This window comes from Pterocles gutturalis, unplaced genomic scaffold (assembly GCF_000699245.1).
Source record: "Pterocles gutturalis isolate BGI_N339 unplaced genomic scaffold, ASM69924v1 scaffold2211, whole genome shotgun sequence".
In the NCBI taxonomy this organism is placed as follows: Eukaryota; Metazoa; Chordata; class Aves; order Pterocliformes; family Pteroclidae; genus Pterocles; species Pterocles gutturalis.
This window is the reverse complement of record NW_010099953.1, coordinates 19,338-35,706: the sequence shown is the minus strand read 5'-3', so window position 1 is coordinate 35,706 and position 16,369 is coordinate 19,338. Positions and strand designations below refer to the sequence as shown.

General features: G+C 35.4%; 1 protein-coding gene across 1 annotated transcript in view; it reads right to left on the bottom strand.

Moving 5' to 3' along the window:
* The window catches only part of ROCK1 (Rho-associated, coiled-coil containing protein kinase 1), a 56,485-nt gene extending 51,033 nt beyond the window's left edge, over window positions 1–5,452 (bottom strand). The window contains exons 1-3 of the mRNA XM_010077685.1: window positions 5,377–5,452; window positions 1,530–1,630; window positions 565–702 (exon numbers count right to left, since the gene is read on the bottom strand). Of these exons, the coding sequence (XP_010075987.1) occupies window positions 565–702; window positions 1,530–1,610 (219 nt within the window). The 5' untranslated portion in view covers window positions 1,611–1,630; window positions 5,377–5,452. The remainder of the gene's footprint in view (window positions 1–564; window positions 703–1,529; window positions 1,631–5,376) is intronic.
* Window positions 5,453–16,369: the final 10,917 nt, after the last annotated feature.

The following is a 16,369-nucleotide window of genomic DNA, read 5'->3' as shown; positions in this document are numbered from 1 at the left end:
GAGTAATTTTCTTTAATTCTAACCTAACAAAAGAATTTACATGCTTAAAGGTAAGAACAGTTTAAATGAATAAGTTAACATGTGCACACACAATGCATGATGATTACTTCAGGCGCACTCCTTAAAAACTTCAAAGGCAGCAATGCCCCCCCAAAAATTGTCAGTGATAACACTGAAATGAGTTAATAACTAGAATGGGTGTAATTTACAGTCAAATACACACACTGAAATTAGAATATACAGAAGCTGTGTCTTAAGCATATCCTTCTGGTATGCCGGATCCCATAGAGAATTACTACAGAGCAGGCTCACCAATATATATCTGGTCAAAGAGTTTTAATGATAAGCAGAATAGCTTATCTTATAAATGTTGTGGCAAAAAACAGTTTTGAATCAAGTGCAGTATCTGCTATCCTAATGTTAATAATTTATTTCCCTAACAGACCAATACAACCATAAAGGGACTTTGAAAAACTAAAAATGAAAACATGTATTTCCAACTCATGCAGTGTTGTAAGATAACTGCTCTATAACGGCAATATTTTAAAAAGAATATCACTATACCTGAACAACCCAGGGACTGTTAGCAAAAGCCATAATATCCCTTTCTTCCCAGAAGAATGCAGAATCTGATCTTTTTATCATCTCAAATTTGCTCAGAAGCTTCATAGCATACACTCTCCTTGAGGATTTATGCCTCACCTATGAAGAAAAATGTGACATACAGAGCACATTAGTTGGCCACAGTAACATATGAAGAACACCACTGAATAATTACTTTTCCTACTTCACTATTTAACAAGTTCTATAAATCTTCACAATTTTATAAAGAATTATATACTGTAGGTCTACAAACAGTTACATTCCATTACCTGACAATATATGCATTGCTCTGAAAATACTTCCTAGAACCATTCAACACAGAAGTCCATAGGCATAACAGTTGCTTTGTAATTTGTACGTATGTGTCTTTACAAGGACAAATACTGGTACCTGCTAAACACTATAAAGTTAAAACCATAAACATTTTCCAGAGTTCATTAGCAGAAATGTGTACTTGTTGCTGTACTTCCAGTTTCTCCCACCAGTTCTCAATTCAGTAGAGCAGGATGAGCAAACCTGGTTGCTAATCTATCACAAACAACACAAATCTCTCATTGGTGAGAACTATGACCACAAAAATCTGGTGTAGTCCCTTAACTGGTAGAAATTCTTCTACTCCTGAAGATTTGTTCAGGTGTCCATGTATACAGTGGCAAAGGCTAATTTTCTTGATTATGAGGAATACACATTCTGTTTTATTTTAAAAGAGGAGCATGACTACAATGGAAAACAAGTGTGTGTGCACTTTGAGAGTACTGAAATATGAGATTCTCAAAAACATTTCCATGGGATAAAAAGAAATAAAATTTCACTGAGGTAAAAGGCTGTATTTTAAGACTGCATCTTCTGAACACTGTATTCAGATGTAGATGCATGACCAAATACTACAGAATACACTGAAATGTACAAATAGAAACATAACTTACCAACTGAACCTCCCCAAATGCCCCTCTACCGATCACCTTCACCACTTCATAATCTTCAGCTTTCATACGCAGATCTCTCATTTTATTTACTGTGTCTTTATCTACATAAAAGAAAATTCAGATTTCATATATAATCAATTTAATTAAGCTCATTCATCTCATTTCAATTTTTTGTAGCTATGAGAAGACGTGCTGCTTAAAGAGGGGACTTCCTTTTGAACCGACCTTCCTATTGGACACCCCTCTGCAGAACTCATGACCTCATTCTCATCACCATAGCAACCAAAACCTAACAAACATAATGCAATGACTCTACTGTACAATCAAATGACCAGAGATTTTAATTTGGGAGTTTCTTTTCAAATGATTACCTAAAAAAAAAAAAAAAGCTATGCAAAAAATTTCATATTTAGCATGACCTTGCTTGCAAGCTGATCAGTATAAAAACATTATTTCTGGATAAATATGCAACACATCTGAGAAAATATCGTAAAGTACACATAAGAGACACTTTAAGAAACTATTTTTAAGAAAATAAGCTTTCACTTTTCTGCACTTTTATTCTTTCTAATACTCAAAAAAGTAGATTTTAATTTAAAACATTCAGTGGGAATCACTGCAATTATTTCTATAAACTACAATCTACAAACTCCCAGTGGGCAGATATTCTAATTCCAAATTTGGTCAAAGATTAAAACAGTCTATTTTAATCCATGTGGGTCAACACTGGCATGAGATTACACGGAAAAGCTTCATGCTTCAGTATTTCTAAAAGCAAGGAACATCTACTAAAACAGACACACTTCTAATGAAATACATTATGCAACAATATTTTATTTTCAAAAATAAGATTCTAGGCCTAAAAACCAAGTTCAGAAAGAAGTAAGGACAGGGGAAGATAAAGGAGGAAAAATGTAATTTCTGAAGTTCATGTTTAAAAAAAAAGATTAGGCAGACAACAGAAAACTACTATTAGATTTCTACCTACACTGGCCATTATCTAAAACAAAAGCCATGTATGGACAATTAAAATTCAGTAAGATTTAATTACTGTAACAGGAACAAACAGTTTTGTCTGAATAAATATTTGGTGGCATTACTGTCTAATGTAAAGCCATCACTTTACAATGCAGCATACCACTAGCTGATTTCAATAAATTATATTAAAACTGTAAATTTTGACAAATTATTTCACACAAGGATCAAAATATTCAATAATTTTTTAAAAAAATGCACTGCCGTATTTGCCCTGGTGAAAACCAACTTATAGTGGAAGATGAGTAAGACTGCACAGCACTAAAATGCAGCATTTCTCATGACAATGATTTTCTAGTGATTGTTAATCTACTGCCTAGTAATCTCACATCAGGTCGTTCACCACTTCTGAATGAAAAATCTTGACATTGGTGCAGAAGAAAGCTAGGCAGAATATGAATGCTTTAATTAGCTTTCAATCACAAGTCTCACCTGTGGCCAAAACAGAATTAAGGAAAATATATCTGAAGAGCAAACTAAGAAGATTTTTTTAAAATGTTAACTGGGCTTGTGAGCAGCTGCAAATTGCAATTTACTGCTTGAGAGATGTACTAACACTAAATTATCTTCAGACAATGTTACAGTAACAACAGTGTTGGGAATTTGATCTCCCTATGTAAGATCTGTTAACCAAGGTTTATCAGGCTACAGCATATTGAGGCAGGCAGTGCCTTATCTCCCTCTAAGAGTGGAGGACCCACCAGCTCACACTGTATGAACAGGTGGGGCAGCTCCTGTGGCAAAAGACCACATTCTCCAACTTGCCCTGAAGACTGATTATAAGCTCAGATGCTGCCTTGAAATAAAATGAGTCCCTGCTGCAAAGTAGGGCTCTCAACTATATTGAATATTAATTTCTTTATTCTTTTAATTCTATATGGTAGAAAAACAATAAAGTTCTACATTTGCAAAAATAACCCTAAAAACCTTAGGCAGTGAAAGCAGATTTTGGAGGCTCCACAAATATACAATGTGGACCAAAGAAAAATAAGAGGGGATAAGTACTGGCTCATAGGGCAATCAGTCTGTAAAACAGAAGCAGCAAACGCCCATTTTATTTGCAATCTAGAAATTAATTTCAAAGTTCTAGAATAATGGTGCAAACTGTTTGGACAGCTAATAGTGCAAAAAGATATTTTTAAAAGTTTTCTATTAGAATTAAAGATGAAAATGTTCCTATGTGTCTTTTTTTTAAAATCAGAAATTCAAGACAAAGTACATTTCATAGTTCCCTCTAAGGCCACTACTTGCACCCCCACAGCTTGCTTTCATATTTCAGCAAACACACCAAGACACGTGCTCTAAAGGCAGTTTGAAGTGAAATAATATGGTCTGTTCTCCACCTTCATATTACTTCAGGTCACATCTTACACAGTGTATAATTAATACCTACAAGATATTCATTATCAGACTGTAAACATAAGTTTTGTTTTCCTTCACTCAGCCCCAATTGCACAAGTGAAGCTCTGTAACTTGCTAATGATTTCACTATTCATAAAAATTACATTCAAATTATCTGTTGCAATGAGTATTTCCTTTGCCTAGTACAACTTCTCTTTTCTCCAAGAATTTTACCACACCTTCTCTGTAAATAACCAAGTATACAAAATGTGCATTTAACACAGCATTCGATATCAAATATAGTTTGAACTATGAAAAGTTAAACAGAACATTTGAACTTAGGCCTTTCAGCTTATTTGCAACCGAGCCATCAACTAGATCTGGTGGACTCATATTCCTACAAATGGGAATAATATAAAGTAAAAGTCACAAATTCGCTATCACAGCTTACAGTTGCATCAAGTAAACTATTTGAAAACACCTTGTAAACAGAAACAAAAACAAATGTCAATGAAGCAAAGAGAAAAATTATTTTAGTCAAACTACTTTGTATTTGCCACAAATTATATTTACCACAAATGCCATTTATTACAACATTTAATTGAGATGCTTAAGCCTGTAAAAATCTAATAACATTAGTTTAATTTCAAGGCTTGCCCTTTCAGTCCACAGGCAGAAGCAAGTCTCAAATCAGCAAATGTCTCTGACATGAGTTCCAGAATTTGTCAGTTTGGCAGCCTGTAGAAAAGACTTAACTTTTAAATGCCCTTTTTGTTTTCTTGGTTTTGGGGTTAAGTTCTTAAAATTATGGAACTATGACTTCTATTTTTAAAAAATCAAGTTTATTCATCTAAAATATTATTACAGAGTAGAATGTGCAGAAAATCTGGTAGATGAAAAATACAGAGTAAGTATAGAGCAGAATTCTGCAGAGATATCAGGTGCATGCACAAATAAATACAGCAACTATGCAGTATAAGAATTTAATGGGATAATGCAAAGAGACCTTTTATATTAAGAAAAAGAGCCTACAAAACACACGCTCCAGTCTGTCAATGAACAAATTTTTAATATGACTTCTTGACATTGTATACGTACGTCATTTTAGTGTTAATTGCTTATGATGTATTAGTGCATGAAATTACAAAGCAAGCTATGGGAATCTGGAGGATCACAAGAAAAAAGACAACAGGCCTGTCTCTCAAAAGGCTGTGTGCCACTGAAAACAAAGACACTTACGGTGGCAACAAACTTGGACATTCAACAGTTGGGGATTAGATTTATATAGGTAGCTGTCAGTTCTCACTGGCAAATAAATAATCAGACTCTTAAAACAACTTGCATGTAAAAACTTATTACACCCCAAATCACTAGTTGCCTTTCATAAAGCTAGAAATGCCTTCTTCTTTTTTTTAAACTTTTGCTTGTATTTATAGTTTGTTATTTAGTAACCAAAACATTAAATACTTACACCTGTTTAAGAAGTTATCAATGTTTTTGTTTTTTCTTAAGGCAGGAAAGTCCAGGTCATATACCAAAGCATCCAATCCATCCTGAAAAAAAAAAACAAAACACCCAAACAAAATTAAGTGTTTGGAAAAATAATTACAGATGCTGCTAACTGAAGAGACAAGATAAAAACAGTTGTCCCTATCAACTTTTCACACAACTGAAATAATTCACATTTATTTAATGATTCAGTTAGCAGTTACATGAAGCAGCGGTTACTCCTCCACTTCCAGCGGGCTCTTCAAAACTTAATTTCCATCTATCCCAACACAAATGTACTTCTACAAATTATTAACTACCTTATTTAGCTCCACATTTACATAATTTTTTTTTCCAAATAAGAAAACAGCAAATAGCAGACCTAATGAAGTTCATCTATGTCAAGAAGTCCCAATTTATCACACAGTAGATCTAAGTGCCATAAACTTCCTGACTTAAATTTTAAGTCTAAATTTTACAACAGGTATATATTATTTTTCAGTGGACTGTATCTTCTCAGAGAAAACTAAACAAGACACTTTGTTTGACAAACACTGATATAGTATCTAATGAAAAACAATCAAGAATTCTGTAGAATTATATCATAAAGAATCAAATAGCATTAGGGAGTCTTCTTCCTCAACTAAGTAACATTTCAGTGACAACAGCAAAAATAGAAAGGTCATAAAATACAAATCGATGGATGTTAACAGTCTAGCGAACTACTGCTATTTACTTGTCCAATTTGTACCTACATGTCTATGCTATCTGTCATTGACCTGTTGTGAGTGAGATATTAGACCAGACATACCTTTGATATGATCAGGTCAGATCTGATTGGACCTAATTTGACTGTTTTCAGCTTTTATAAAATTATGCAGTATAGGATTGAAAAGTGATCCATCTGTCTTTGACTGCTACATCCCATCAAGTAACTATGCCTGAAGAAAAGCTACAGCATAAGCATTTTGAGAGCTTATTTTCCAGGAATATATATTAGAGAACACACTTGATACACATTAAAAAAAAATAAAATAAAATAAACCACCAACCAAAACCACACCACACAACACACCACCACCAACAGTCTTTGATCCCTCACCTTGAATTCAAACCTATTTTTCCTCTTCAATCTATAGGACATTTTAAGCTATAAAAAAACCAAATACTATCAAAATCAAAATTATATATAGGCTTGCAGTCCTCATTTTTTAAGTATACAAGACAGAAATTATATACTTCAGATATAATGAGAACAAGCAGTAAAATCATGCTAGAATTTGAAAACTGGGGTAAGGAAGTAAAACTACAAGGATAATGAGAGTTACATTACAGGATGGATGTTATTAAATTTGTTAATTTCACCAAAACATTCCTGTTTAAAGTTACCTCTCCATACAGTGGCTTAGTTTGAACTAAGAAATGTTACAATAAAAATTATAATCAAGAAAAGCATCCAAGTATTTTCACTGCACTTAATAAATTCAAGATGCAAGACCTGATTTTATTTAACAGATCATCTTTTTGGACGTACACTGATGATGAAAAAGGAAAGCAAATAGCAATAGAAAAATATAATGGACTACCTGTTTAATGGGTCAGTAATATAAATAAGAAAACAAGAGGTCAACAACAACTTGGACTGAGACAGATGTGCAAATACAGATAGGCAGGGTAAGTGCAACTTACCAAGAAATACTTTGTAGCCTACTGAAAGACATCTTTTCCAAAGATACATAGTAAAAAATCCAGGAAATCCACTAAACAATTTCAATTCTTTGGCAAATTCAGCAGAGAAACCATAATAACTGCTTGTACAGCAGTATGAACTGCACTGGTAGCTCAATGCATTGAGCCCCGTGTTGTGAGAAGCAGTAGGCAAAGAACAGCTACAAGGCTGGTAGGTCAGATCCAGGGATTTTTAAAAGCAGATGAGTGATGGTGATAAATTGCCAAAGTTTGGGGTCTGCTCTGCCCTTAAGCTTTCAAATCTGTTGATTCAACCAATTTGTCCAGGGTCACAGCTAACACAGAAAACTCTCACACACATAAAGCAGAAGCACAACAGGATCCTCAAAATCCTGGTTTGCTCTGGGGCAGGGCAATTACCTGCTTCATTTCAGGGTTTGCTTCAAAAGCCAACATTCAGTCTTTTTCTTTAGAGAAGGGGAGATTTTAAACAGCGAATACACCAATATAGGACAAATAAGAATATTTACAATTTTTTAACATCAATCTTACTTTTGTATCATACTTTTTCTTTCAAAGTATTAAAATATAAGCCTACGCAGAAAAAAAGCAAAAAGTACAAAAAGTGTCCCATGATCTGTCATGTTGAGTATTTTGTTGTGTTTCTTTTTAAAAGCTCTAACATAAAGATGAAAAATAGTATACAAATTCACTTTTAACAGGCAAAGCTGAATTTCAATACTGTTTAATTCAGAATTCACCATGAAAACACTGCCATTCAGATCTTAGATATGAACACTTTCAAGTAACCCACTTAACAAAAAAGAACTTTTGACATACAGATTCAAGCTACTGACCTCGCTTTCATTTCAAATCACACTTCAAAATAATGCAAATACTGCCTAAGGAAGCTGCATGTCATGAGCTGCTTATTTAAAAGGTTCTTCAATGATTAGCTCCCCTTTGCCAGAGTATCCAAAGAAAGGATACTGGTTCAAAACATTCATTAAAAAAAGGTAGCAGTGGCGGTGGGGTAGTGTCCCTATAATAATTAAAGAGAGTTGTAAATCTCTAACTCTCAAAATCACTAAAATCCACTAGAATGGTGGATGGCAAATACAAGACTAGGCTTAAGGTAATTTTAGAGAATTGTGAACAAATGAAGTAAAATACTTGGGATACCTAGTATATAACATAAAACATAGCCTCTTCATTTCACTTACATTAGCTAAACCAGAAGAACTTCCAAACGATACAAGCTGTCCCAGTACAAACGGAAACACAGAAGCATGGCTATTTTAAGTGGTATCAATGGTGAACAAACAGGGAGGAAGAACACACAAGCTCAATGGTGAGCAGGCAATGCTGTTTGAAAGTGTTGCAGGTCGGTCACAGAGATGGGAATATACTACAGTTTTAGCAATAAAAGCTAGAAGAGAAAGGTTAAAGACTAAATGAAAGGAGACACAATCATTATCACTGATGGCTGCAGAGATAACTCATCTCTCAGCTGTCTTGTTTCCATCATGCTCAATCTTTCAATATGCCATACCTTTTTTCCTAATACAGAATGGAAGGAACAACTTTCTTTCAAGATCTACAGTAGCCACATCCTCCTCCTCTCAAAGAAAAAGGATATAAAGATGTCATTGTAATAGGCAACCATACATCCAATAGTTTAATATGCCTTATTTTAATAAGGCGGCCTTATTTTTATGATGGATTTTTTTCCCCACTTGGATGGGTTCAATATATTTTTAATATATATCTTCTTTAAATACAGTATATCCTACTTCTTTAAGTACGTACTGTAGCTTAGAGGTGTTTTCAGCTAACACTAAGTTCTACCTTATTTTGTCATTACAGTAATTTTCCTGTTTAGCTTTGAGGTCTACATAGATATTTTCCTCCTATGCAGTTAAATTAGATTACTAAAATAAATTGGTTTATAAAAGTAAACATATGACTTCTGCTTATATCTTACCCAGTAACAGTATTTCACAGGTGTTCAAAAAAAGAACAAGGGAAAAAAGCTTCCTTTCTAACATCCTTCACTCAGTTCCACAGTCTGATATGGTCGTTTCCATATCACATTTGTTAAATGAAATAATCAGCAGTTTCATAATCTATACCTCATTTTATCCTGAAATTAAGAAGAGGCATACTAGGGAGCCATTACAATGTGCAGAGAGTTCTTCCATAAGAAACCAATATTTTCACATATTCTGTTAGTTTGGTTTTGGTTCATTATTGCACCACATGTACAAGTTTCAAAATAATAGATATAAGGAGTTAAATCAAAGGTCTGACTAGACTCATATACTGTCTCCAGAGAAGACAATATGGGTGTCTATGAAAGAGGATATGAACAAGTCCAGCATATGATAGCACTTCTCTGGTGTATTTGTGAGCCAGAAATGGCACTGTCATACTTAACATCTCTAGGAAGAATTATCTTCAGTTATTTTGTCTAAACATTTTCTATATCTGTTTTAATCTCTTGCATATACAGCATCACATAGATATGAATTCCACCGCTTACAGGCCATGTGAAAGTGTACCTCATTTTGAGCTTGCCATTCTTCAGTCACAAAAGGAACAATGACTTTCTACCTGCGTGCCCCAAGATACAGCTTTACATACTTCCAGCATTTCCCCCTTGGTCATCTCTCTTCCAATTATCCTTGTATGAAAGCTATTCCCATTCCCACCACTACCACCCACCCAGTGCTTTTGTATTTCTACTACATACTTTTTTTTTTTTAATCTGGGGGGAAACTGCAAATAGTATTTAAGTTGCGAGCACACCATAAGTATACAATACGGTACAATGTTGCCTGTTCTGTTCTTCATTAAATTTTAAGTCATTAACTGAACTATCTGGTTAATTTTTACAGTCAACGTGTACTAAATTGATTCTTTCACAAACTTTCAACATTCAATAACACAAGCACATAAAGATGAGAGGTTTTTTTCCCATGCACTCACTCAATGCTCATGAATGCTAAATTTCACCTACCACTTTTAATCACCCAGGCACCAACAAATCTTTCTTTCTATATTTCTTCTGTGGTTTGCTATAGCTTTAATTGTTACTACTCTGTCATCATTAATTAATATTTATTCATCATTTTAGATCACTTATGACTGTGAAATAGCACAAAACTGTTAAGACTCCATTACTCATCTGTTTTGAATAAACTGATCACTGGCTCTCATTTCATTCATTCATCTATCCATAAAAGAAGCCCAGCCCAAAGCAGCTTACTTCTGATAAAGATTTTTTTTTCTTCAACAGAAAAAAAAAAAAATAAAAGCTATATGTTTACCAAATTCCTTACTATTGTTGTCAAAACAGTTTTAAGCATTTATGTAGATAAACACTAAGGTTATACACACACACACTAACATGCCTTAATGAGACACAACTAGGTACAAAAAAGATGGATACATATCAAGCGGTCTCAGTGTCTCAGCAATCTCACTGTTTGTGCCATTTTGTTCAAAAAAAACCTTTCCTCGTACTAATTTAGCTTGAGAGAGAATCTCCAGCATGAACACTGTAAAGAAGGATTCCAGTATAGAAACTCCTCTAAGTTTCTTTATGGAGAAATGTACAGAAAGATTTCTGCAACAGCTTTTTCCTTTACTTTCCCTTCAGTTTTTCTAAAAATATATTCAATAACATAAAAGTTATCATTAACATACACACTAACTCCACAATTTATTAACATGGAATTTCTCAGGCTGTTATGCTAACTTAGAGTCCTCGAAAATGTATTGATTTTCTGCAGTTTGACTTAAGCGATCCCATATTAATTTGATATTTTTCCCCACATTTTGGTCTAAAGCTATTTCTAAAGTTTTAATGTATCAAATTGCCAGTTCTACCACGATCCTACTGGACTGCCTCACTCTGTAACTACATTCCTTAATCTCAAAACTCACCACAATTATGTCACGCTGTTTTTATTCAGATGCACTAATTAAAATTAATGCAATTTTATAGCAAAATTAACTGTTAGGATATTTCAGAATATACTGCAACAAGCAACTTCAATTCAGCAAAACACATTATCTCATGATCCACAAATGATATACACTTGTCAAGTCAAAAATATAGTGTATGATCTACATAATGAGGATACAGTTACAGCATCTTTATTTTGAAGTTTTTACTTCACACATATTTCATTATGACAGTATCATCTAGTGGAAGCACATGGTAAAGAAAAATGCATTAAATCCAGCTGAAAATTTGTTATCGAGACATTTGTTTATTTCACTATTTATCTACTATTCACAGAACTAAAAAAAACCTTAACGGGTATTACCAGCATACAAAATTTGCATTCCTTGGACCAACTGGCACTTACCCAAGCTTAAAGTCTCTGCTACTTTTCCTTTTTTGGAGAGACCAAAGTAAGCTTTAAGATCTACAACTGTAACTATCGATATTTTAGTTCCATGTATTGTAGACATTTTCCTAATAATGTCTACAGTATTAAAGCTTGCCCCATACTTTAAAATCAACAAACCTGACTGAACCTGATTTTTGTGTGTTCATCATAATTTGTCATAATGCCCTGTCATACATAAGTGATCTCTGTGGTCAATTATCAACACTGAGAGCCCATTTTAAGTGCTATAAGTGAGAAGCTAGATTTTATATCCTATTTTTAAACAAACTCGAAAAGTAATACCTCAACTCTACCATAAAAAAAAAAAAGAAGATTCTTTGAATTGTTCAAATTCATAGAATCATAGAATGGTTTGGGTTGGAAAGGACCCTAAAGGTCATCAAGTTCCAACCCCCCTGCCACGGGCAGGGACACCTCCCACTAGCCCAGGTTGCTCAAAGCCTCATCCAGCCTGGCCTTGAACACCTCCAGGGATGGGGCATCCACAGCTTCCCTGGGCAACCTGTTCCAGTACCTCACCACCCTCACAGTGTGAAATATTTCTTCCCAATGTCTAGTCTAAACCTACCCTCTTTCAGCTTAATTATCAGACCTTAGAATTGTCAGAAGGACCTGGGACCTGGAGAGGCTGAAGAAATTAGCAAATAAAAATCTAATGAAGTTCAACAAAAGGAAATGCCAAGTCCTGCACCTGGGCAGGAACAGCCCCAGGCACCAGTATATGCTGGAGCAGGGGGGACCAGCTGGAAAGCAGCTCCACCAAGGAGGACCTTGGGTCTTGGTAGACAACAAAGTGACCGTGAGCCAGCAATGTGCCCTCACAGCAAAGGCAGGCAACAACATCTTGGGCTGCACTAGGCAGGGTATTGCCAGCAGGTTAAGTGAGGTGATTGTTCTCCTCTATTCAGCATTGGTGAGGCCCACCCCCAATGGGTCCAGTTGTGGGCTCCTCAGTACAAGAGAGACATGGACATACTGGAATGAGTCCAGCAAAGTGCCATAAAGACAATTAAGGGACTGGAGCATCTCTCACACTATGAGGTTGAGAGAGCTGGGACTGTTCAGCCTGGGGAAGAGAAGGCTCCAAGGAGGAATCTTACCCATGCACATAAAACGGGAGAGAATTAAGAAGATGGAGCCAAACTCTTCTCATTGGTGTCTACTGACAGCACAAGAGGCAATGACCACAAATTAAAAAATAGGAGATTCCATCTGAACGTAAGAAAACACTTTTTACTGTAAAGGTGGTCAAATACAGGTTGCCCAGAGAGACTGCCGAGTCTCCATCTGAGAAGATATTCAAAACCTGACTGGATATGTTCCTGGGCAACCTGCTCTAGCTGACCTTGCTTGAGCAAAGGTGTTGGACTAGATGATCTTAAGAGGTCCCTTCCAATCCGAATAGTTTCATTTTGTCTACAACACCAAGCTATGCTTTTGGTTTGCATAAAGGTAGCTCCCACAATTAATTATTTGTATCAAAAATATCCTTTAATTCCCTATCAGTGGGGCAAGCGATAAACAAGACCTTGTTACAAAGCTTAACTTCGCATGATTCATGTTTTTCAGCCCTCCACTAAGTCCAGATCAGCCCTTTCTCCTTTCTGACAAGGACAGACTTTTCCTGATGCTACTGACTGAATCAAGAGAAAAATCTTGAGCCCTCTTCGCTACTTAGTGTTTTAGGGAATACCCTACTGCAACCTCATTGTTAAGGAAAAACACACATACAGGACTTACTTCTCATACCCAACATTAATACTTTTTTTTTCTAAATTAAATGAGAAAGTGCAGGGCAAGCTTACCTGAGAAACATGTCTTGAACAGATCTACACAACTCACTCGTTTCAGGCAAGAACACTGTTTGAAAGACAACCTTCAGGCTAATGCCAATAGGGCTATATTTACCTGTCTCTAACCAAGTACACAAAAGATCCCCCTACCTATTTTTAAGTTAATTACATTCATTTATTTCACTGTCCAGAGAACAGAAAACTGCAATTTAGTACTTCATCTTTAAAGCCGACAAGTCAACATAGACAGAGTTAAGACAACTCACTTAAGAATTTCCATTACATTGTTAGACTAAGCAAAGTATACAAACTGACATATAAGCCTGAGTACAAGCACTTGATTCATCACCCATTCTTGTTGCCAGCATGATACAATTCTACAGAGCTTGTTACTTCTTAATATCTTGCAATACTCATAAAGAGCTTTTGCAAATTTAGGTTAAATACATAGCCTTCACAAAGGAAATTTTTTTAGCTCCGTAAAGAGCTAGGAGTTTAACTCAGTAAAGACTTAAAATGTCAATAAGGAGATACTGAAACCTCAAGGCAGGATTATTGCAAGCAGGATGGATTATTGCTTTCATTTCAGCCTTTTTAAAGATTTCGTCCAGGTGTACCTGCAAACTTCAGCCATATCATTCTGTGTAGTTACATATATACCTACATGGACTTGCATTCTGTTCAAACATCAATTGTTAAACTTTGTTACTGACAACTTCCTAGAATATGCACTTACTCCATAACTTGGTAAATTATGGATTAATATGGATATCTCTATATATATATTGATACACACATACATACATATCAAAATACAACCTGTCACTTACACCAGAGCCCACAGACCCATCAATACTGTTAACATCCATATCAGCACTAAAGGAAGCCTCAGGTGCAAGTCTACAGACAGGCATACATAATGGTAGTAATGCTCTTTCAAAGGCATGCAGTTTTTCCAGGTGTTGCTGTTTTTCCACTGCAGCAATGAATCTTACAACCTGAAACTCCTCCTAAAAGAAACTAAACCAAAATGCAGTGTAAATCTGTGATATCACCTCAAATACAGTAAGCATACTAGTAGCTGAGTACTGTCAACATCCACTACGCTTACAATTCAGAGAATGTACAAACCTCAGGCTTCCAATAAAACCAAGGGCAATTCATAGTTCCTTCACACCAGAGCCCCTCTCTATCCACTGACAAGATGCAGGAACCTTGGATCCATAGATCTGTTCTGAACGACACCTATTCAAGACACTATTTTATGCCTGAAATAATGGAAAGTTCATATTGTCTGAAGATGCATTCCAGACAACGTATTTCAGTGGGTTTTTTCTTCCCCTCCAAAGTCAAGCTTCTGCATTATATTACAACACTGACTTCACTACACTAGGATATTTTCTTGTGGTTAGCAGTCTTTACATCCAAACTTCAATATATTACATTAGTGGTTTATTGTTTCAATTTAGCATTAGAATTATTTCCATTTCATGTTACATCTTTAAGAACAACTATCAGGTGAGAGAGCAGTGCCTTCAAGAAAGATGAATAATATAGACTGAATATCACCAAGAATATATTTCAGTAAAATTTATGCAGAAACAGATAAAATAGTTACTGTTTGAAAATAGTTCAGGGAGATGTGTAACAGCAGCAAAAGCTGACTACTATTAACTCAAATTATATTATTTCATTTCACAGCAAGATTGATCTCTGGATATTTGCAGCTTATTTTCCTCCCTGCTCTGTGGCAAGTTTTATGAACTACAAAGCTTCTATACCAAATGCGGCACATTCTGCCATCAACAGAATACCTTACATGAAAAGACTAAAACACTTGTATAACTATCTGGAGGGTTACATAGATTTCCGATACTTTTAATGTGTAGAAAATAAGAAAATAGATGGTGTACTTTAGGTTTAAATGATTTTCGTCGTATTTGTCTCACAGTAGGATTAAATAAAGCGCAAGTACAGCTTCTTAAAATTGCCCTTTTCAATAAAACTGTATTAAATGTGTTGAACACAAGTACGCTTAAAGCATATATATTTAAATACTGTTAAAAGAAAAGGGAGTGCTGGTAGTTAAACTGACTGATGTTTATCACCACAGAGCAGCGTTTCACAGCAACTTCAGCACTTGGTATTAGGAAGTGCCTCACAGGTCTAGAGTTCCCAGCTGCTGTTAACAACTGCATGGGGAGATGAGCAGCCAACCTGAGGTACAGCAGGGTAACACTACCCACAGAAATACCTCGTGGGAGAAAACTGTGACCTCACATCCTCTCAAGTTCTCAACGTTATCATATTCATCAAAAACGTAAGGCAAGCCCTGTTCCACCACCTAAATTGCAAAGTGATTACTTAGGAAAATTAAAAAAAAAAAGCCAAATCTCACTTGTAAATTACATCAGCAAAAGCCATTTGAGGTCCCCACAGCTTTCCTGGTTATCCTGGGAGCACAGACTTCCACAGGAAGCACACACAGATCTACTGCTCCTGGTCTAGAAGTGCTAACGTTTTGATTTTAAACACACACACACACACACTTATAACTACGACTTCAGACCAATGGGAGTCAACACTCTAAGGAACACTCACCAGAAAGCAAAAGTAAGATGGATAGAAATTAACACTATGGATGCAACTACTGGTACATAACTTCCCTTCAATAAAATGGCATAGAAGACAGATCAGAGATATGAAAGAATAAAGAGAAACTGTTCCAGCAGCCTGCAAGGAATCAGGTAAGGTGTTCAATAAAAGGAAAGTACTTGCACAACTCCATTAAGAACTAGTGGTATTTAGCAAAGGAAACAGAACCCCCTCCACATCTGTTGCTGCCTGCCTCTCAGATTTTTTCCAGGCAGGTAACCATTAAGCCAGACTTCAGGAAGCAAGCTTTAGTCAGGTGGACAAGATGGGAATTAGCACAACACCAACAGGTTCATAAGAAATATAACACATTATCACAAACAACATAAATAAAATGCATTAGCTCTTTTAAAAGCTGTTCAATATGCAAAGAAACCTCAGATCTCTTAGCTTAACACATCATAGTAAAAGTAAATTC